Source organism: Sciurus vulgaris (genome assembly GCF_902686455.1).
Source record: "Sciurus vulgaris genome assembly, chromosome: 5".
NCBI lineage: Eukaryota > Metazoa > Chordata > Mammalia > Rodentia > Sciuridae > Sciurus > Sciurus vulgaris.
Window position 1 is genome coordinate 80,100,032 of NC_136465.1, and position 24,539 is coordinate 80,124,570.

Below are 24,539 nucleotides of genomic sequence, written 5' to 3' on the forward strand. Positions count from 1 at the left end.
TATCCCACTCCTTGGCCTATACCCAAAGGACTTAAAATCTGCATACTACAGAAATACAGCCACATCAATGTTCATAGCTGCTCAATTCACAATAGCCAGACTGTGGAACCAACCTAGATGCCCTTCAATTGAGGAGTGGATAAAGAAACTGTGGTATATATATACTATGGAATATTACTCAGCCATAAAGAATGATAAAATTATGACATTTGCAGGCAAATGGATGAAATTGGAGAATATCATGCTAAGTGAGATAAGCCAATCTCAAAAAGCCAAAGGACGAATGATATCGCTAATAAGTGGAGGTTGACACATAATGGGGGGGAGGGAAGGGTTAGAGTTAGGGTTAGGGAGGGGGGCAAGTATGGAGGAAGGAACTACTGTATAGAGGGTAAAGAGGGGTGGGAGGGGTGGGGGGAAGGGAAAACATAACAGAATGAATCAAACAACATTGCTCTATGTAAATTTATGATTACACAAATGGTATGCCTTTACGCCATGTACAAACAGAGAAACAACATGTATCCCATTTGTTTACAATAAAATAAATAAATAAATTAAAAAAAAAAAAAAAAAAAAAAAAAAGCCGACCAACAAAGAAAAGTCCTGGACCAGATGGGTTCTCAGCCGAGTTCTACAAAACCTTTAAAGAAGAGCTCATTCCATTACTCCTCAAAGTATTCCATGAAATAGAAGAGGAGGGAACCCTCCCAAACTCATTCTATGAAGCCAATATCACCCTGATACATAAACCAGAGACATATTGAGGAAGGAAAATTTCAGACCAATATCCTTAGTGAACATTGATGCAAAAATTCTTAACAAAATCTTAGCAAATTGCATACAAAATCATATTAAAAAGATAGTGCACACGATCAAGTGGGTTTTATCCCAGAGATGCAAGGTTGGTTCAACATCAGGAAATCAATAAACGTAATTCACCATATTAATAGACTTAAAGTCAAGAATCACATGATTATTTCAATAGATGCAGAAAAAGCATTTGATAAAATACAGCATCCATTCATGCTCAAAACACTAGAAAAAATAGGGATAGTGGGAACATTCCTTAAGATTGTAAAGGCTATCTACACTAAGCCCATGGCTAATGTCATTCTAAATGGTGAAAAACTGAAAGCATTCCCCCGAAAAACTGGAACAAGGCAGGGATGCCCTCTTTCACCACTTCTCTTCAACATTGTCCTCGAAACTCTAGCCAGAGCAATTAGACAGACAAAAGATACTAATAGGAATACTAATAGTATCCTAGGGATACTAATAGAAAAGGAAGAATTCAAACTATCTTATTTGCTGATGACATGATTATATATTTAGAGGAACCGGGAAATTCCACCAGAAAACTTTCAGAACCCATAAGTGAATTCAGTATAGTAGCAGGTTACAAGATCAATGCTCATAAATCTAATGCATTTTTATACATAAGTGATGAATCTTCAGAAAGAGAATTTAGGAAATCTACCCCATTCACAGTAGCGTCGAAAAAAATAAAATACTCGGAAATCAATCTCACAAAACAGGTGAAAGACCTCTACAATTAGAACTACATAACACTAAAGAAAGAAATTAAAGAAAACCTTAGAAGATGGAAAGATCTCTCATGTTCTTGGATAGGCAGAATTAATATTGTCAAAATGGCCATACTACCAAAGTGCTATACAAACTCAATGCAACTCCAATTAAAATCCCAATGACATACCTTGCAGAAATAGAGCAAGCAATTATGAAATTCATCTGGAAGAATAAGAAACCCAGAATAGCTAAAGCAATCCTTAGCAGGAAGAGAGAAGCAGGAGGTATTGCAATACCAGAACTTCAACTATACTAAAAAGCAATAATAATAAAAACGGAATGGTATTGGTACCAAAATAGACAAGTAGATCAATGGTACAGAATAGAGGACATGGACACAAACCCAAATAAATACAATTTTCTCATACTAGACAAAGGGGCCAAAAATATGCAATGGAGAAAAGATAGCCTCTTCAACAAATGGTGCTGGGAAAACTGGAAATCCATATGCAACAGAATGAAACTAAACCCCTATCTCTCACCCTGCATAAAACTCAACTCAAAGTGCATCAAGGACCTTGGAATCAGACCAGAGACCCTTCATCTTATAGAAGAAAAAGTAGGTCCTAATCTTCAACATGTCGGCCCAAGATCAGACTTCCTTAACAGAACTCCCATAGCACAAGAAATAAAAACAAGAATCAACAACTGGGATGGATTCAAACTAAAAAGCTTTCTCTCAGCAAAGGAAACTATCATCATGTGAAGGGAGAGCCTACAGAGTGGGAGAAAATCTTTGCCACTCATACTTCAGATAGAGCACTGATTTCCAGAATCTATAAAGAACTCAAAAAACTCTACACCAAGAATACAAATAATCCAATCAACAAATGGGCTAAGGAAATGAACAGATGCTTCACAGAAGAAGATCTACAAGCAATCAACAGATATATGAAAAAATGTTCAACATCTCAAGTAATAAGAGAAATGCAAATCAAAACTACCCTAAGATTTCATCTCACCTCGATTAGAATGGTGATTATCAAGAACACAAGCAACAATAGGTGTTGGCGAGGATGTGAGAAAAAGGTACACTCATACATTGCTGGTGGGGTTGCAAATTAGTGCAGCCACTCTGGAAAGCAGTATGGAGATTCCTCAGAAAGCTTGGAATGGAATCACCATTTGACCCAGCTATCCCACTCCTCAGCCTATACCCAAAAGACTTAAAATCAGCATACTACAGAGATGCAGCCACATCAATGTTCATAGCGGCTCAATTCCCAATAGCCAGATTGTGGAACCAACCTAGATGCCCTTGAATTGATGAATGGATAAAGCAACGGTGGTATATATATACAATGGAATATTACTCAGCCATAAAGAATAAAATTATGGCATTTGCAGGCAAATGGATGAAATTGGAGAATATCATGCTAAGTGAGATAAGCCAATCTCAGAAAACCAAAGGACAAATGATCTCGCTGATAAGCGGATGATGACACATAGTGAGGGGGGTGGGAGGGGGGCAAGAATGGAGGAAGGAAGGACTGTATAGAGGGAAAAGAGGGGTTGGAGGGGTGGGAGGAAGGGAAAAAATAACAGTAATAATCAAACAACATTACCCTATGTAAATTTATGATTACACAAATGGTATGCCTTTACTCCATGTACAGAGAAACAACATGTATCCCTTTTTTTTACAGTAAGAAAAAAAAAAATACTCCAGGGCATATTACGTTGCTAAGCTGCAATGTTCCATAGGTAAGCTATATTGAATGCATATTCAGCTTATGATATTTGAATCACAGTGAGTTTTAGGAAAATAATCCCATTGTAGTTGAAGAACATATGTAGTTACTTCACAGTTTCTGACAGTTCAATGGTTGTTTAGGTCAAGGTACAGATTCTTGAAGCTTCCTGCTTGGACATCATTCCTGCTTGATTTATGTTAAGACGGTGTTACTAAGTTGTATTTTTATCTTTAACTTTCTAATCCTTATTTGCATAGTTCTGGTTCAGAAGTCAAAAAAGGCTCTGGCTTGCTCTGGCCATGTTTCTGCCACAAACATGCTGCATTCATCTCTCCTGGTAAAAAATACCAGTGCACACTTAGGTAAAAAATACCAGTGCACACTTAGGTATCAAAAACAGTCTCTTTGACATACCCACATAGAACCACATCCCGGTGGGGCTTGGTCTTGAATTCTGGCCAGAGCTATTGTCTTGCCAGTTCTTGGAGGGTTTCAACCTGAAATATCATCATCTTGTGAATCACAAAATCTATGACTTGATGTCTAACTCATCATGTTAACAAAAATGAAACCACTTTCATTGGAAACCAATCCAGATTTCTGGGCATGCAGCTTCAAGACATACTACTTTTTAACGAAATTTCGTTCTAATTACTTTTAAAAATTAAAAAAAAAAAAAAAACCCTACTTTTATGTTGCGCTGCATACCAAGTGCCTATATACTCCTCCAAATTCCTGTGAAGTATTAATAACTTATCCTTATTTTTCAGATGAGGAATATGATGCTGAAAACCATTGCACACATCATAGAATAAATGGCAAAATTGAGATTCAACCGAATACCTTCTATACTGGATCAGCTTTCAAAAGAGTTACTCATTCCATAAACTCTGGGTCTCATACCTGTCTTCTTGGATTTCAACAATTACCTTTCCTTAAAATATCAGATATACCAATAGCAGCATTTGATAAGTTTTGGAAAACAAATAGTTCTTCAAGTTCTCTAGATGACTTAATGAATCAAATGAGGGCCAGGGTATAGACACCCTCTGTGTATAAAAATTTTTGAGATAAAATGGACAAAATATATGTCTGGACAGTCATATGATGATAGAAAAAAATCATGCTCTGAATTTTCTTCTGTCAAGAGAATGTACTCTGAAGTTTGGTAAGATTCTCTATATCTTGAAGATAGCAGTACCTCATTGGATAGACTTTTCTGACCCGTTCCCCATATCTCCCCAGGTGAGCTAGGATCCAGAGTGAAAAAATTCTCTAGATGGTTGCCACTGGCCTAATAGTTGCTGACTCCTCAGTTTCTATGACCACCTCCTCCCCTCAACTTAACAGCTGTGGCAAAATGTCTATCCCATGACAAACTAGGATGTGGTCTGTTCACAGGACAATTACCATGGATCACCACCGTCCCTAGATTTGACTTCTATGAGATGAGAAACGGCTCCTGGCTATAAGAACTGTGGTGATCTGGATGTCAAATCATTTAACACCAGGAAAAAGGCACTCACTACAAATCTAGGTCTACCTCCCCTAGCAGGACTGTGATTTCTGGGAGCAGTTCCTAAGGCAGACTGCCCTCCAACTCTATTGTGCTTCCACAGCTCCAACAGCAGCCAATTTAAAAATAAGGTCCCGATTAGAAGATAGCTGCAGACAGGAAACCGTTTCAGTTAAAATGCTAGTTAAAAGAAAAAGAAGCACAGAATGGGGTGATGGGGAAGGCTGTCCTAACTATCAATTATGTTCTTAGCATTAATTAAAGAACTATGATCTGTGAATTTAAATTATTTTTCAAGTTTCATGTTATTGTTTAAAATAAATGTATTTACAAAAAAATCTCCTTCTAGTTTTTCCTTTCTTAAATAGATATTGATTTAAATCTCTGTAATCTGAACAATTTATTTTCATCTCATACACCCACACACACACATATAGATATACATGTGCACAGTGTTTGTAGGTTCAAAATAACAAGAAATGATAAGACTGATAAAACTGTGGAATCATAAAAAAAATTTTCAAAGAAATGGGAATTATCTAGATATGGAATATCCCAAGTATTGCTGACTTTTAGACTTGTAAGCAGTAGTTACAGGGTCCTCATAATATTAATTCTGAACACATTAACAGGGAGTAGATTTCAGGTTATTACCCAGGTTGGCACTGGAATTGGGAGAAGGGTTCTTGTGGTTTTCTCTGTCACAGTTAGATGCATGGCAAACATAGTTTGAACTCCAAAGGAATCTTTACAGCTCACATCCTTCTGTGGAATTTTCACCAAGAATTGATACTGTATATCAGTTTGTTAAAAACAACAACAACAACAACAATAAACAAAAGAAAGACTGAAACATGCTAGTATAGCTAGAAAACGAGCCCTTGACCCTTCTCTACCTGCAGTGTGACACAGTCACTTAGTAATTTTTCTTATTTTTTAATTGGTTCTTTTTAGTTATAAATGACAGTAAAATCCACTTTGACATCATTGTAAAAAGCATGAAATACATCTAGTTCTATATCATACTCCATACCTTGAACCATCTGTTCTGTGTTAGTTCACGTAACAGATGTGTTATGCAAATAAAACGAAATATAGGCCTCTAGATTAGACAAGAAAGAGCTGCACATCCTGTACTTGGACGCCTTAGAAATGAAAAGCCTGGACATGTTTTTTGCTTTCCAATTTCCTGGTATTTTGTTTTTATGCATCCCAGTTTCCTTTTGCTCAGAATGGAAAATGAAACTGTTCTCAAAATCTGATGGACACCAACAACAGTTAAAAAAAACAGAATTATACACAACTCTCTGGCTAGCACTGCCTAACTAAATTTACATTTGTATATTTCTTGCCTTTTGTCCCATAGTACTCCATATCATCTCATAAAATCGGTTGACTCCCCTGAGTCCCTGAGGGATGGAGATTTGAGACAGAAAAGTCTCCCATCTTCCTCAAGGCCTGCTTTATTTATTTCCCTAACTTGTCTCCTGAGTTTTATTTGAGCAGCAAAGAGTAAACATTCAATTCTGGTAATAATACCAGAGGACAAACATTGCCTAAGTCCAAACAAATCTTTCCTCTTCATATTTGTTTTGCAAAGTTCAATCATAGGTCGAGAAATGGAGTTATTGTTTTGCTGAGCATTTCTGTTCAAAGGAGGTCATCTGGAGCAATTGCTACTCTGAGAAATATTTAAACCCAGAGTGACCATGATGGTTAAATTTTGACCCTTGAATTCTATATCTGTAATAGGTGCCATTCCCATGAAGGATGATAAAGGTGACAATAATGTTGGTTATGAAAAATCCTATTTTGATATTGAAGGTTTCCTTTGCACCAGATGTGATCTAAATACTTTATTTCTGTGAAATTCTTTAATAGTACTTTTACACAGTAAATTTGCAATGAATTATTCAATGACTTTTCCACTATAGGGTTAAGTATAAATTCTGTGTGTCTTGTGCAATAATGCATGACTTTTTGCAACCCAGGTCATATGAGGCAGTCTGTTGTGAAAGAACATTGAAATCATCTGTTGGTCCCAGAGGGCAGAGTCAACCAATTACACAACTGATTGGGAATGAGGGGAGAAGTTGTTGGCAAGGGCAAAATCTACTAAGAAGTTTTTTAGTGTATGCTTCATATTTAGTGATTTATACAAGTCCTAAAATAAGTTTTCTATCCAAATATTTTGAGAATTTAAAATACAGAATAAACAATGGACCACACAGGTTTTGAAAAGTAGTCCCTCAGATATTTGACAGTGGTTTTACAATATATAAAAGACACAGAAAAGAGGTCATAGCCTACATACTTTTTGTATAATAACTTATTTTTCCTCAGAAGTTCATTAAGTAGATTTATCCTGTCTATGTAACAGATGAGGAAATTAGGAACAAGACTTGAAGCAATTTTCTCACAGTTCCCTCAGCTCACACCAGCAGATTTGGGATTTAAGCTCAGATAGCTTGGTGGTGATATGTTTATGAACCTAACCATTGGACTATATGCCCTTTATAATAAGCCTCAATAATCATTTATAGAACACTTACTTTGTACAAGCTACTGGGCTAAGGACTGAGAACACGGGAAAATTTTTTTCCCTTAAAAGAAGCTACCAACAAACAAATATTTCAGGACATTTTGATGTTTTTAGCAATATAATCTTAGTTTTAATATTGTATTTTAACTAATTTTTAAATTTTATTAAAAATAAAATTTGTTTCTATGCTAAAAATATTGCCAAAATTTAACCACATACACACTTGATTATTCATTATAACAAACTCTCAGTAAAGTGATACACAATTTAGAGTTGTCCAACGTTCCAAAGCTTCATAAGTAATAGAGCTGGCATTCAAACCCAAGCACTCTAAATCCACACTCTTCACCCTGTACTCAGTCTGTGCTCTAAGCTAAACTCTATAATCACTAGCATGGAATTTGGCAACTTAGTGACCTAAGAGAGTTTAACAAAGGATGGACTATTATATATTTAATTATGATGAGGATGAGAAAGGACACAAAAATGCAGAATTCTCCAGGAGGACTTTCAGAAGATAGACACAGAGAGAATCCTTCTTAACTCTGTGAGGCTTAACATTACCCTGTTACTAAAGCCCGACAAAGGCATTACAAGAAAAGAAAACTACAAACCAGTAGGTCTCATGACAAATTAGCAAATTAAATGTATGGAAATAATTACATACCACAGTCAAGTGGGATTTACCCCAGTATACAAGACTGGTTTAACATTCAAAAATTAGTTAACGGAAACTATGATAACAGTCGAGTAAAACAAAATCACTTAACCATACCAATGCAAAACCTAGGACGAAGCCCAACACCCATTCACGATTGGAAAAAAAAAAAAGGTCAGGAAACTAAAAATAGAGAGGAACTTTCTCACTTTGACAAAGAATATGTTAAAAAAAAAAGTTAAATAAAAACCTGTAGCTAACATCATACTTAATGGTGAGAAGCCTGAAACTTTCCCCCAATATCAGGAACTCTTAAATATTTCTGGGTATTTTGGGGAGAGTTTGTGCCACTGCTGTACTTTCCTTTACACAAAGCAAGACACCCAGAAGTCTATGTAGTAATATTCCATGCCACAGAAGAACTTACATCTTTTTAAGAAAATTTGCCACAAACTATTAAGACGATATATGATGTTTTAAAAATAAGACAGAAAAAAACTGTATACAAATAGATTAATTCATTTATTAGACATATATGGAGTCCCTACCACCTCCCAGGGACTCCACAAAGCACTAAGAACATAATGAAGGAAAAGCCACAGTGGCTCTTCCTGTTTGTAGCTGCATTCTGATTGGGAAATGAGGAAATTGATTAAGAGAAACAGAATGTACTGAGGTTTAGATTGGGGAAGCAACACAAGGATGGGGAAATATGAACTAACATAGAGGTCATAAAGCACATGCATGGGAACTATTGATTAAACAAAGACCAACCAGAGCAGAACAAGCTACTTCTCTGTATTTGCAGCTCTCTACCCATTTTCCACACCCAGAGTTGACCCCCCTTACCCTCATCCATTGTCATCTACACTAGCATTTAAGTCTTTGAAACTGTAGCTGCTAATGGGGCTTTAATGCAATTACTTTGGGATAGCCATGCCCTGATTGCTTTTAGAATTGTAAAATCATCACTAGAAAATAGACTAAATGGTTCATTGGACATGAACACCATGGAGTTTCTGGCTTAACAAGTTGCCTCTTCTGAGACCCTTCCCAAAGGTGGGAGTCTGTACACTAGCAGAAAATTAACTAGAGATATAATTTTTTGTTAATTTTTTGTGTCAAATTTAGAAGATTATGAAGGGAGTGAATGAGAGAAGAAGATGGAAAAGAAAGCAGTGTCATTATACGGCCTCAATTATTATTAGGGGTTTAAGTTGTACATACTAAGAGCAAAATAGGAGCCATTGAAGTTCTATGCAGAGAATGACCTGATTATATGTTGGATTAGAATGATGGTTTCAGTTACAATGTAAAGAATTCATCAGAATGGATTTAATGTGGGAAATGGGTGAATCCCAAATTATCTGACATTGTTCCTGTAACATGTTGTAAAGCATTTACTTGTTCCTGTAAAGAAGAATTTCCTACATGTGCTTTGAATGATTAATTCAACTAGTGGTGAATTCCCAGAAGTAATAAATTTTATTTGAATAGCTCACTGACTTCCTGATGCTCATAGCAAGATCATTTTGAAGACTGAACTTTTGGGGTTAGTTTTACTTTCATTTCCACTGAGCAATAATGGAAGAACATTTTTACCAAAAATTTTACATAAGTCAGGTACACAGATTAGCAAGAGAGTTCTTTTTACAATTTTATTTGACTCTTACAAATAACCTGTGGTGCTGGTATTAGTGTATTCAGTTTCCTTATGAAAAAACTCTGGTAGGAGGGCTACACAATTTACCAGGATCATAGGTGGCAAATAAAGGAATCTGTGTTTTAAGTTTATAGTTTAGAACCTAGTTTATAAAGAATACTAGGTCAGTAAGGGTCATAATTTGACTCAAATTTCATTTATGACTTAGTCACCCATAGTTTATCAATATAAAAATCTGCTTATCTTTTCTTTCTGCATTTTTGTGGAACTTAACCTTATTTTGTGAGAAAAGTGACTGATGCTAAGCCAAGACAGAATCTCATAGTCATGAAGGCTCTGCTTCATTCCACAGGTATGTTTTGAACACATCTTTATTTACACACTGTGCTAGTCTCTAGGGATAGAGAAGTACATAACGCATTAGATTATGAAACCTGAAATGAAATGAATGCAAAGCAAAAACCTATAGTGACGAGGAAAAAAGCAACATTTATTTCCTGAATGAAATGTGCTTTCCTGCATATAATAAACAATAGCAGATTTTAAATATAATGAATATTTTATAAGAATATAGAAATACATTTATGAAGATTACATAAATATAGCATAATTTGGTAGATTTCATTCCCCAGTCATTCCCCATATCCTCCCACCTCCCCGCTCAATCCTCTTCCTCTATTGGTCTCACTTCTATTTTCATGATCCTCTTTTTTTTTTAACTCCTTTTTTCCCTTTAGATTCCATATATGAGAGAAATCAAATGAGTATGTCACGTCCATATACACCAACACCACAATGAATCCAACTTTTATATGTGATTATAGTGCACCGCCAACTAAAGAAGCAATAATAACAACCACAACAACAATAAAGGGAATTCACTGGAGTAGAGAGAGTGAACCAGGGACAGGGAGGAGGGAAGGGACAGGGAAGGGACTGGGGAGGAGACTGATCATTTGTGGTGTATGCTTGAAGAAATGGGGCATAATGAATTCCACTATTATATATAATTGCAATGCACTAATAAAAAAATTTAAAAAGAAGAATTACAAGGAGAAATAGACAAATACATCAATAAAGTAGAAAAGATGGAAAGGATGAATTGTAACTTGTTATTTCGTCCTTTTTGGGACTCATCAGTACAGTGTAGCTAATGCTATAAAATTTTAAATATTTTGTTTTTAAAACTCAATAATAAATAAGCCATATTGAGATTAGGTATCCCATGAATGAAGAGTTCAAGTAATTATCTGTCATTTGATCTTAAATTGAAGCAGGATTTTAAATCCAATGAAGGGTAAGATAAAATGGCATTTTTTAAAGTATAGTAGTTATTTATTACTCTGTAATTGAAAACACAAACATTGAAAATTAAAGTGTAAAAAACACTTTGTCACTGCTTGTAATATTCTAGAATATAAAATAAATATTATTTTTAGTACTTTTTAAATTTTCATTTATTGTTAAGAGAATTTGGGGTGGCTTAACAAAATGTTAACGGTCTCAAGCCAATTATAATTTTTCATTGACTATTAAATCATTTGCATGATTTCAGTTGTCTACTCATTTCTATGGTCCCATTCATTCAAAATAAGTACTGACTATATAAGAAAAGTTTTATAACTGTCCAAAGAAGTGGAGTTCACTGATATGGATTATACTCTAGGTTCAAAATATAAGTTATCAACTCATACCAAAACATCTATTTAGTTTAGAATCATACACTTTCAGATTCCTGTACTATGATATTGCCAGGACAGTTTGCAACTTGGTTGTCAGTAAATTTGTGAATGTATATAGATAACAATTTAACGATGGCAAATTAAAGAATGGAGCAGCAACTGTATATAACAAGTTACAAAGCATCCCTCTAACCTGCTTTATTTTGAAGAACCTGACATAATTCCGCACTTATGGACATAACTGATTGGTCTGCTACATATCCACTTCCTGTCTGTGTAGTGCCTGGCACTGCTGATTCCATTATCATTCAGGTAGGCACATTCTCCATCTCCTTTGATGGAAAACCTAAAACCAGACACAAAAATATTAAATATGCATAGGTTGGACATTCACTTCTCCACTATAATGTCCAGCATCAACCCTCCATGTTTTTGAATGTGAATAAGAAAAAATGTGTCAGTCATTGATAATATATGCTATTTTTGCATTTAGTTTCCTTTCATTCTCAAGGTCTTTGCTTGAATCACACAGGTTTATCATTCTCTATACCAAACCCATTTATGTTATTGATAAGGTATTTAACTGATGCTTGCTGCTGTCTCCAAACTGTTGTCATTGGTGGCCTTCCCTGAAGATTATATTTAGTCTTCTCTCCAATTGTTTCATAAATGTATGAAAGTTTTTTAAATTACTTACTACTAAGTTCCTGGAAGAGTTTAACTTTTTTGATGGAAGTGATCATGTCCCTATATTTTAGCTGTTCCAATGAGATGATTACATTCAAAATACCACCATTGTAATGTCCATAGTGCTAGAAACAATTTAAAGGAGCTAAGACTTCTTTTGGCTCATCGGTACAGAGGTTTCAGTCCATGGTCAGCTAGCTCTGTTGCTTTGGGCCGATGTGAGGAAGAGCATCATGGTAGAAAGGCATGGCAGAGGTAAACTCGGCTCACTGCACTCAGGAAGCAGGGACACGCATAGGGGAAGGGACAGGAACTAGGTAGGGTCCCCAAGGGCACACCCCCACTGTGTGCCATATATCCAAATTTGGGGAAGTTGCAGCCTATGCCTGTCACTCCAGCACAATGTTTTTAATGCCCACTTTCAATATCCAACATATGAGATGTGGATGAGAAATTATCTGATTACTTTTTTCTGAATAGAAGGATAACAGTGTATCTAATGTCTCAGGTTGGTATGTCAATGTATCTACTTCCTCTAGCCATGCCCCACCTGCCTACAGTTACCAACAAGTATCCATTAAAATTATTAACCCATTAAATGGATTTATCCACTGACTTCCTTCTGGCAATAAAATTTTAGAAGAGATTCCCAAAGTTTCTCTGGAAACTTGCTTTTATGAATGGATGCAGCAGTGTAAAGAGTGTCGTCTTACAGGTATCAGTCCCTCAGTGACTTCCTAGGATTTTACAACCCTCCCTATGTATCAGCAAAGTTCTAAATCAGTGTAAGTGACTGCAAGAACTATGCCAGATGCTGTCATCCTGCTAAAGATGTCAAGTGAAATCACAATAAGGGATCTTCTTTCTAAAGACTCAGGTAGTCAAGGAAGAACATAAAAATATTTATATTTTTGGGGGGTGAATATAGGAATTTAGTGGGGATTGAATCTAGGGCCTTGAGCATACTAAGCACACTCTCTACTGCTGAGTCCAGGACTCATATTTCTTATCTGCTAGTGCAATGCGCTTTCCATGTGGATACCTTTCTCATCTCATAAACACAAGTCACACACGTAACCACACATGAAAACGATAGAAGAAAAAGAAGTCTGAAAACTTACGAGGCTTTATATTCAGTTTTGTCTGTCCACTTCCAAATATGATGTGATGATTCTCTGTTAAGGCCAATCCAATGATCAGAAAGGCCTTTATATCTTATCAGGAAATTCTGTTATAAAACACAGAAAGTGAAAACATGTGTTTCTGTATTTCAGAAAGCTCTGGAGTTTATTTTCCCTACAGCCTTCTCTTTTGCGGGTGGCAGCATGGTATAATTGAGAAGCATAGATTTTGGAGTTAGACTAGTCCTCGATCCCCAGTTAAGTCATTTATATCTGTGATACTAGATTTCTTTGTCAGTGACCATATATTCAAATTTGGGGAAGTCACAGCCTATGCCTGTCATTCCAGCACAAAGTTTTTAGTGTCCACTTCAATATCCAACATGTGTCAATGCAGATGACAAATTATCTGATTACCATATTTATGAGTAGAAGAACAGTATATCTAATCTTGCAGGTTAGTATGCCAACGTATCTGAAGTGACTCACAGAGTTCCAGGCCAAGAATATACCATCAACAAATGGCACACGCTAATATGTATCTTATGCCACAAATTCTTTCTGAATGGAATCTTTTCTCATATTTCAGCTTTAACTTTATGCAACCTAAACCACTCATGGGGCAGAGAATTCTAAAGATCCAAAAACTTTTCTTACCAGTTCCTCCTGGCTTTCAAACTGAACAAGACTGGCTTCTAAGGAAGCACAAAAGGTCTGGCTGAATGTCCAATTCCCTATGTCTTCAGAAAAATAAAAACACTTGCTTCCAAATCCAATCCAATCTTTTGGGCAGGTAGCAAACACAGGGTTCTCTAAGATTGGCTTGGTCGTTTTTGCTAAAATTGAGACAACCACAAGTAATAATAATAAGTAAACTTTTCATCTCTCTTATTTACTTTTTTTAGTTTACAATCCTGTGGTCCATTTTGAAGTATGTATATAGATTGTTGCTTTCCTGACATCACCAAGTCTTATCTCAAGCATAATCATCTGTCGAGTGATCTTCATGTGGGTATCTGCTCCCCTTTCTGGGGTCGTCCTCCCTGCTATTCACAGCAGAAAGGAAAACTCCTTAACTGTCCTGTATTTTACTATCATGCATTTCTTGAGGGATGCAAAAGCTTCCAGTACACAAAATATGACACTATTCAAAATGCTTCTTTTGATACCAAAAGTAAGATCTGGGATTTCCTGAATTTTGTGTGTGTGTGTGTGTGTGTGTGTGTGTGTGTGTGTGTGTGTATTCTGTTAAATGTGTGTAAGAATATTTTGGCCATTGGCCATTGTTAGATGTCCTGAAACCAACAAGATTTCAGAGTATAGCTTATTGGAAGAAGAGATATTTTCATTCCATAGCTCTGCCTTTTTCCTCCCTTAACATCTAAAAATTATGCATTGCTTTTTGGAATGTTTAGTGAAAGCAAAACAAAAAGAGATCAGGTAAGAGCTATCAAATATCAAAAATGACTTATTTACCCTTAAATTTAATAGTAGATGATTCTTTACAGCTATTCCTAATTCTCATTCCCCAGAATGAGTCTTTAGGGAAGAGGATAAAAGCAAATAGTTGTAAAGAGTAGTATCATTGGTTTATTTTAATATAAGAGAATTATTCTCAGAGACTGCTAAGTATTTTAGGTGACATTAAATAAAAGGTTCTCGCAAAATATTTATCTGGCTAGACTTGTGCACATTAATTGAGCTACTTAAGCCTAATTTAATGAAATAATATGTTTGTCATATTACATAGCTTTATGAAATATTCACTCCAACTCAATTCTCATCTTATTTCCTCACATAAAATGTTTAATATATTCTTTTATTATTAACAAAAAATAAAATTATATGCTCACTGCTAAACCAATTAAGTTTTGGGAGAGGGGTTAGTACATTAGACAACTCTCCTGTTCACAGAAAAAATTTCATCAGAGGATTAATTTTCTTAATGGAAAAGTCTCTGAGTTTTTTAAATCATTTAATTTATTTACTGCAGCAGGTGAATACCAGAATTAAATACACTATGTGAAGGTATTTACTGAAGAATTAGTATACTTTTTGTTATACTCCCCAACTAATACATACTCATAATTTGAATTATACATAAAATTACATTATGACAAGTTATTAAAGCAGTATATGCATTAAATCACAATTTAAATTTTGATAATATGTAAATTATATTTTTTGATATCAAAATTTATATTAAATTGTTTTCAAATATGAAATATTACTAAAAGTATAATTCTAAATCATCTTGAAAAATTATTTTGAGAGGCTTACCATATGATTTTTTAAAAACGAAATTTCAATGTATATATACATATTAAGTGGTAGAAAAAATGAAAAATATTAAACATGAAGACATACACAACTTAATATAAAGACATCTCATTTCACTACAATAAAATTCTAGAGTAGAAAATACATTTGAAGAAAACAAACCAACTATTCTTTTTTTATTGTTAATTTTTATTTATTCATTAATTCTTTCATTCACTCATTCATTTGTTAATTTTTTGGTGGGGGAATCAATCCCAAGTCCTCGTGCAAGCTAGGCAAGCATTCTACCACTGAGTTATGCTTCCAGACACATGGTTCATCCTTATTTAAAAAAAAAATAATAATAATAATGGTGGGTTTCAAATCATGACAAAATTTATATTCCAAAAGATATATTGGAATATATTCCAGTAGGACAATATAATAGATGAATTTTAATATGCCAACATTAATGATGTGCTAGAAATTACATCATTTACAACTATTTAAATATCTGATGAAAAATGTCAGGTAACACTTAGTTTTTCAAATTGGTTTAGAACTTGTAGGATGACTTGGGAGGCTAAGGCAGGAGGACAGTGAGTTCAAAGCCAGCCTCAGCCAATTTAGTGAGGCCCTAAGCAACTTAGCAAGACCCTGTCTCTAAATAAAAGACTCCCACTGGTTGTATAGTTATATATGTATACAGGGTAATAACATCTGATTCATTCTACTGTCCTTCCTATCCCCATAAGCCCTCTCCTCCCTTCAGTCCCCTCTACCCAACCTAAAGTAACTCTATTCTTCCCTAGCCCCACCCCCATTGTCAATTAGTATCCACATATCAGAGAAAACATTCAGCTTTTGGTTTTGGGGGATTGGCTTGTTTCTCTTATCATGATATTCTCCAGCTCCATACATTTACCAACAACTGCCACAATTTCATTCTTCTTTAAGGCTGAGTAATCAGACATTATTTCCCTGAGTACATATATAACTATAGGACAGGTGGGATTCTATATCATATATATAAACAGAAGAATGAGAAATTATATTCTGTTGTATATGATGTATCAAAGTGCATTCTACTGTCATGTATAATTAATTTAAATGAATAAAAAATTAAAAGAATTTAAACATTGTTTCTTCATAAAAACTAAATTAAATTAAATTAAATTAAATAAAGAAGTGTTAGAAGACTTGATCAATGCAGTGTATGAATGTATGATAATTATCATGGTGAATTCCATTCATTTGTACTATTCATATGTGCCAATAATTATAATAAATAAAACATTTTCAATAACAAAATATATATATTACATATATATATATATAATGTCTGGAAATATGACTCAGTGGATGAGCTCTCCAGGTTCAATCTCCTTGAAAAAGTGGATAGTAGAAGTTGTAGGAACAGCAAAAATTTGAAGACCATGTTTATAAATCAAAATACATATATTTTCTTGTGTTAAGTCATCTCTACCTGAGCAGTCCTTTAATATGCCAAGGAAATCTGGTGATGTATTGCCTCTATGTACGAAGGCTGAATATTTTTTAAAGAGGTGTGTAGTTCTCCTACATGTTCCTGCATTCTCAATCTGCTTAAGTATAAGATATAAATACTTAAGGTCAAAGGCTAAGCCTCTACCTGAGAATATTTCAAGTGGACACCTCACTTTATTCTTTAATGAAATGACAGTTCTGATTGGACATGTCAGGAAATAGTTACATAAATGAAATTTCTACACTCGTGGCTTTGCTTGATCAGTGAATGGCAATACATTTTTTCCACAACGCAAAAGAAAATTCTTTATCGTTGACTTTTCTCTTCCTAAGATTTTATATCCCATTTGTTGGTTCAACTTCCAAAATATCCACCCTGCCCACACCTCCATTTATCAGCAGGTCTAAGCCATCACCACTTCAAGTTGATTTCTACAAGATTTCCCTGAAAAGTCTTCCTGCTTTTATTCTGGTCTCCTGACAGTCTGTTCTCAGTATGGAAGTCAATTCTTTAGTCATCAAAGTTCAATGCAGCAACTTCTCTCTTCCTTTTGCAGAGTGAAAGCCAGTTTTTAAATGACTTACAAGGCTCCTGCTATCCATGGAGGATATATTCCAAGCCCTCAGGATGCCTGAAACTATGGATAACACTGATCCCTATATATACCCTGTTTTTTCCTATACGTACATACCCTGATAAAGTTCTTTTTACTTAAAAGCTCTTTTTACTTAAAAGACAACCTTTATGGCTTCTCTTTGGTATATCCAAATCACCAACATTACTGCTTTTGAGCTTTAGGGGCATTGTTAAGTAAAATAAGGATGAGTAGAACACAGATACCAAGACAGTCAACCTGATAATGGAGACAGCTCCATGGACGGGTAGGTTATGGATACATTAGACAGAGGGATGTTTCAAATTTTGGGCAGGATGAAGAAAAATGGCATAAGACTTTATTACATTATTCAGAGCAGTGTGTAATTTAAAACTTATAAATTGTTCATTTCTGAAATTTTCCATTTAATATTTTTGGAAAACAGCTGACCATGTGTAACTGAAACCAGAGGTAATGGGGGATGCTGAACCTTCCCCTGTCATTATTATGTCACTCTTCTCTACTCTTATTCTGCTCTATCTACAGCACACTCCTGAAGTCTTAGGACTTCGCTTTTCTTGTTCTGTCTGGAACAGTTTCCCTAGGAAACCATGACTTTTTCATCTCCTTTAGAATGTTGCTAAATACCTTCCCAAGGAAGACCACATTGCTACCCTGCATATATTACAACCTGTTACACTCTTACCTTATTTAGTCTTACCTGTACCTGCCTGCTAGAAATTAAGTTCGAAGGGAGCAGAGATTGTTTTTTGTGTGTTTTGTTTGCTTATACATCTCAAGCACTTTACACAGTGCCTGATGCATAATGCAGCTCAAAACTAAATGAATATTCATAGATAATATAAATGTGTACAAAATATTGCATGGTTTGGAGAAAAAGTAACTTACCTGACAAAATAATGGGAAGTGCAATAATAACTGTAATTAGGACTAAGATAATGAAAAAGCACCAATAATAAACTCTGATAGGAGTTACGGGAGATGACACTGGTGGAAAGTTTCCTTGAAGAGTTTTACCTGCAAAACATAAATATCAGAATACAATCTCATGAAACTCTTAGGGAGAAAAAATTTAATTAGTCACAGAATCAACTCCAAGCTTAGTTTGCACTCTCCTACTGCAAGTCTCTTTTACAAAAGTCCTGCCCATCAATAATATCCATGAAAGAGTGTACAGACAAGGGAAATGGAAATTTCCCTCTGCAGAATTTTCCAGTTATTAGAATAATAGGCAATAAAAGTATAAGACACAAAAAGTCAGGATGAAAAAGAGACATATAAATAATCCAGATTTTCCTCCATAATAAATGACCTGGTTAGAAGTATGAGGGATACATTAGAAGATAAACAAATGTAATTCACGTTTTTTTCCATTTAAAAAGTTAGATTTATTTTTAAAAAAAGAAATTTTCTTTTCACATGCCTTTAAGTAAAACGACTTATGGCCTGATTTATTTTTTTTTATTTTTTTAAATTTGTTCTCTTTAGTCATGCATGACAGTAGAGCGTATTCAGAGGTGCCGCACACACATGGAGTAGGACTTCCCATCTTGTGGCTGTGCATGGTGTGCAGTCACAGTGATCGTGACCTCAGGAAAGTCACACCATTCATTCTACTGCTTTCCCATTCCCCTCTCTCCTCCCTTCCCCCATTTCTTCCCTGTCCAATTCAGTGAACTTCCACTCCCTTGCCCCACCTATTGGAGTCAGCATCTGCATAGCAGAGAGAACATTTGGTCTTTGGTTGGGGGGATTGGCTTATTTCATTTCGCATGATAGTCCACAGTTCCATCCATTTGAAAGAAAATGCCATATTTTCATTCTTCTTCATGATTGAGTAATATTCCATTGTGTATATGAACCATTTTCTTTATCCATTCATCTGTTGAAGGGCACCTAGATTGTTTCCATAGCTTAGCTATTGTGAATTGAGCTGCTATGAACATTGATGTGTCACTATAGTATCCTGATTTTAAGTCCTTTGGGTATATGCCAAGGAGTGGGATAACTGAATCAAATTGTGGTTCTATTCCAAGTTTTCTGAGGAATCCCCATACTGCTTTCCAGAGTGGTTGCACCAATTTGCAGTCCCATCAGCAATGTATGGGTGTACCCTTTTCCCCACATCCTTGCCAACATTTATTATTACTTCTATTCTTGATAATTGCCATTCTGACTTGATGTAATGCACCATTTTAACAGAATAAGAAAAGCAGGACACAGGAGCATCTCAAGGAATGCAGCAAAAGCATGTGAAAAATTTAATATGAACCCATAATAAGATGTCTCAACAAATTATGAACTGAAGGACTTTCCTTAACTTGATAAAAGACATCTACAGATAAACTGTATCCAGACTCATTCAGAATGGTGAAAGAATAAATGCCTTGCCCTTGCCCAGTTGGGGTGAGGCTAGGATGTCAGTTCTCACAAATCCAGTTGACATTTTGTTAGAGGTTCTATCCCATATTAAGACAAGAAAAAGAAATAGAAGGACACAGCTTAGAAAGAGATGATAGTATTTCTATTCACAGATAACATGGTTGTCTATATATGAAATTTCAAGGAATTCACCAAAAGGCTATTAGATGTAATAAATGAATTTATAAACCTGTAGGATACAAAGCTAATCTTTAAAAATCATTTCTATTTTTATATACTAACAATTATCAAATGGAAATTAAAATGCAAAATCAGTACCATTTATAGTAATACCAGTTAAGATAAAATAATTGTAAACCTATCAAAATATGTTCATAAGCAGTATGATGAAAACTATATGCAAAAGTGATAAACAGTTCAGAAAAGATCTAAATCAAAAGAGAAATAAAAGATGTTCATGGATTGGAATATTCAACTCATGGATTAAATATTCAAACTATTTCCAAACAGGTTTATAAATCCAGTGCAATTCCAGTAAATGTTGCAGTATGATTTATTTCCTCCATTTATACCCAAAGGACTTAAAATTAGCATACTACAATATTGCACCCACATCATTGTTTATAGCAGCTCAATTCACAATAGCTACATTTTGGAACCAACCTAGATGCCCTTCAATTGCTGAATGTATAAAGAAACTGTGGTATATATACACAATGGAATATTATTCAGCCATAAAGAATAATAATATTATGGCATTTGCAGATAAATGAATGGAACTGGAGAATATCATGCTAAGTGAAATAAACCAATTAAAAAAACTAAAGGCCGAATGTTTTCCCTGATAAGTGGATGATGATACATATTGTGGGTGGGGGGATGGGGGGTAAGAGAAGAATGGAGGAACTTTAGTTACTTAGAGGGAAATGAGAGGGGGAAGGGGGTGAGGAATAAAAGTTGGTGGAATGAGACAGACATCATTACCCCATGTACATGTATGATTACACAAATGGTATGAATTTACATTGTGCACAACCATAGAAATGAAAAGCTATACCCCATTTGTGTACAATGAATCAAAATAGTCTGTAAAAATTTTTAAAAAAATTTTTAAAGTCTAATATTTTTAAAATACAAACCTTTCATGATATTACACATATGATCAAGGTCTTGTAGTGTTTGTCTTTCTGGGCCTGACATTTCATTTAAAATAATGTTTTCTAGGTTCCTCTGTATTGTCACAAATTGCATTATTTCATCTTTTTTGATGGCGTATAGTAATCCATTGCATATAAGTCACATTTTCTCTGTTCATTCATCCATCGATGTACATTTAGGCTGATTCCGTATCTGGGCTATTGTGACTAATGCTGCAATAAACTGTGAAGTGCTGGTGTCTCTTACCAGAGACTGGGGAGAGCAGTGGGAAGAAGATGGAAAAAGGGTGGTCAACATGTACAGTGAAACAGATAGGAGAACAACTGCTAGTGTTCAGTGGCATAGCAGAGTAGACATAGTGAGCAGTAACACACAGTGTATTTCACAATAGCTAGAAGAGAGAATTCTTAATACACTCACCACAAAGAATACGCAAGTTTAAAGCAATAGGTATGGGCTGGGGATGTAGCTCAGTTGGTAGAGTGCTTGCCTTGTATGCATAAGGTGCTGGGTTCAATCCCCAGCTGGGTTCAATCCCCAGCACCACAAAAATAAATAAATAAATAAAAATAAAGTGATGGGTATGCTAATTGTTCTGACTTTATTACTACCCAATGTATATATGGATCAAATAGCACCTTGTACCTCATAATTACATATAATTATTATGGATCAGTCAAAAAACTAAAAAGTCAAAAAGCTGGAGACTTTGAGTGTAAAAAACAGGCACCTAAAATGTCTTCTACTAGAGATTTCATATATCCAACAGGACTCAACACCAGAACTTTCTTACATGTTACTAACAGCTAGCAAGATACCTATTTATAATACTTGGCATTTATACCACTTGATATTCATATTTGACTCTGACTTTTTATTTTAAGTAATAAAATAGTAATTGTACATATTCGTTTTTCTTCTACCTTCCTTTACTGTGTACTCTGCTTATCACTCTCCAAATCATATGCCTCTTATACTTTGTAGCTAACAATTTCAAATTCTTAGTTAGAAAACGGTATTAGAATTCATCTCTCAGAGGAAGAAAGAAATGCACCATATTATTGGTTTAATTTTAACTTCAGTTTCATGATCCAAATTACTTACTTACTTTATAAAAGCAGTTAAGTTTTAGTTATAGGGCAGTTACAAATTAGTAGAAATTTTATAACATCTGTATTTGGAAACATGAGTTTCAAATTTGCATTGTTTAACCCAGTTCAATATTTGGCCAACTTGCCAGCTGGTTAAATATTTAGTTTTACTTATGGGAACACTATGGGCTTAGATGATAAACATTAATGGTCTTCAAGAATTTTCCTTCTTTTTTTTTTTTTTTTTTTTGAAATATAAACCCACCCTGTTTTCCAGGAAATTCAATATCCTGTGCTCCCAAATAAAAAAAAAAAAAAGAAAATAAATTAATAAGCTAAACTGGGAGAGGAGAAGGAAATACATATGTATACTTCATTTTCTCGTTTTAGAAAAACATGTATTTCACTTCATTTTTTTTTCTGAAGTTTCACTTCCTTTTTTCTGTACTGCAATAGAAATATCCACATGTTGTTCTTCTTTCTCATATAGCATTCCCTATAATTTACCATAAAATAAAAATGACAAAGGATTTGCTGGTGGATCAGTTCAGACTCCCTCCCTCCCTCACCCTGAAATCCCTACATTTCTCTTTAATTACAAAGGATCTGCAAACTTACAGGCCCAGCTTCTGCAGGGTAAATTTTCTTAGTAGGCATATGACAGAGTCCTGGGCATTGGAGTCTGCCATCACTCTGGGACATAAAGTCACAGTGTGACTTGCCAGAGTGTACATCGCCAGAGACTTGGGCAAAAGCCGTCTGAACACAAGAAGCAGTTCCCTCGCCCTCTTGCAGTCAGATTCACTATTCATTTCTCCTGCGCCAGAAATATTTAAGTAACACATACCAAAATACAATCACCAAGGTAACAATTCTTTATCTATCCTCCCACCCACTCTATCCCCCCGAACATGTCACCTTCTGTGGAGATTGTAAAGTACTAACATGCCTGAAGTTCAGCTCCCTTTGTGATTCAGGGGCTGGGCAATAAAAATGCCCCTCTTAGGATTTTTCAAATTACTTTACCACGTCCTGCTTTCTCCAGGCCACCTGTGAATTCAAGGTCTGTCTTTAACATTTCCACTGAAGCCTCTGCTTCTGTCATCTTGGTGCTCAGACAGGAGAGTTCACTAGTGCTGAGCAGGAAGCTGAAGAGCACTGAGAACTGAAACTCAGTTGTGGGAGTGAACTTTCAACCGTTTGTTCAAGGAAATTACGATAAATATTCAGAATGATTGACTAACTGACAGATTCTGGCCCCTGAGAGAAAGAGCATTTCAAAACAGGAATCAGGGAACCAAATTAAGGGGAGCATAAACAAACTAAGTTGAACTGATAAATGCTTTAAGATTTTAAAATTTTTTAAACTTTTTAAAAATGTTTTTAAATTTTTTTTAGCTTCACAGACCTCTCTCCTTTCAAGATGAAATAATAAGGGCCAGTTTTATTCTCCTACTGAAATCAACTTTCAGAAAAAGGACAAGTATCCTTTCAAGCACAGATATCATACCATCTCCTGGGGCAGGAGGCATAGGTAAGCCTTAGGGTGTCCAGCTCACTCATCCTGACCTTTCTCCTGGTCCACACCCTGCCTGGCACCCTCCAGGTGAGCCTGCCAGCCTCACCAGCACTCCGTGGTGGGTTTGGGGTTAGGTATCTTTGTGTTTGTTTCTCTAATATTAAGGGCTGAGGAGAAAGCCCTAGAGACTTGAAAATGGGAAGACAAGGCTTCCTAGGCTGGCCTGGGACACAACCCTTCTCTGTCGGGCAGCTCCTGTTCTTAGATCTGCCAGACCCCCTAACCCTGTGATAAGGAGCCAGGGACACCCTGTCCCAGTTTGGGGGCAGAACCTGGGAAATCAGGGAAAACAGGCCAGATTTCTGAATTGGGGGCAGAGACAGATGCATAGGGGGAGCACGAGGGATGTTTAGGCCGTGACGCTATTTGTTCAAAGGAGGAAAAATTTGTTTTAGCTTACCAGGAACCTCTTGCCCGCATGGCTGTGGGCCTTTGGTGAAGCCAGGAGTCTGGAGGAGCACAGCTGCTCACCTCGTGGCTGACAGGAAGGAGAGAGAGCACGAGACTAGCGACCATGCCTTCTGCAGTTGTGCCCCTCTTCATAGGCTTCACGGAGCTAAGACCCGAGGAGCCTGGGGCCTCGTGAGCCAGTCACTTCCTGGACTCTGAAAATTGCTGTGTTGGGGACAGTTCGACACAGGAGGCCATCCATATCCAAACGGCAACACTACTCTAAATAAAGCCTATTAAACTTTTAAACAAGAAAGAAAAGCAGATGTCCTTCCGAGAGTTTGTTCAGCTCAGTGACAGGAACCTGTGAGCATCTTCCACTTTGTGGTTCCACTGCTGCTTGT

At 35.7% G+C, this 24,539-nt stretch overlaps 1 protein-coding gene across 3 annotated transcripts; it reads right to left on the reverse strand.

Moving 5' to 3' along the window:
- Positions 1-3,647: 3,647 nt before the first annotated feature.
- LOC306661227 (C-type lectin domain family 2 member D11-like) lies at positions 3,648-24,499 on the reverse strand. Of its 3 annotated transcripts, none has more exons than XM_079140075.1 (6): positions 23,193-23,365; positions 18,424-18,552; positions 13,811-13,989; positions 13,154-13,260; positions 11,539-11,691; positions 3,648-3,781 (listed from the first exon to the last, which is right to left on the reverse strand). In XM_079140075.1, the coding sequence occupies exons 1-5, from the start codon at positions 23,269-23,271 to the stop codon at positions 11,544-11,546; spliced, it is 642 nt and encodes a 213-aa protein (XP_078996201.1). In that variant the 5' UTR covers positions 23,272-23,365; the 3' UTR covers positions 3,648-3,781; positions 11,539-11,543. The 3 variants fall into 3 exon arrangements, with proteins under 3 accessions (XP_078996201.1, XP_078996200.1, XP_078996199.1); XM_079140074.1 differs by lacking the exon at positions 3,648-3,781 and adding an exon at positions 24,146-24,499 and having other exon boundaries at positions 10,019-11,691; positions 23,193-23,324; XM_079140073.1 differs by lacking the exon at positions 3,648-3,781 and having other exon boundaries at positions 10,019-11,691.
- Between the last annotated feature and the right edge of the window lie 40 nt (positions 24,500-24,539).

What these genes read in the sequence shown, in the direction of transcription:
- LOC306661227 (XM_079140075.1), bottom strand. Translation starts at nt 23,271, where the DNA reads ATGACAGAAGCAGAGGCTTCAGTGGAAATGTTAAAGACAGACCTTGAA. An exon ending in ACTTCCCATTATTTTGTCAG is followed by an intron (nt 13,990 to 18,423) that starts GTAAGTTACTTT and finishes TCTCAATTTTAG; the next exon opens with CAAAAACGACCAAGCCAATC. An exon ending in TTGAAAGCCAGGAGGAACTG is followed by an intron (nt 13,261 to 13,810) that starts GTAAGAAAAGTT and finishes GTTTTATAACAG; the next exon opens with AATTTCCTGATAAGATATAA.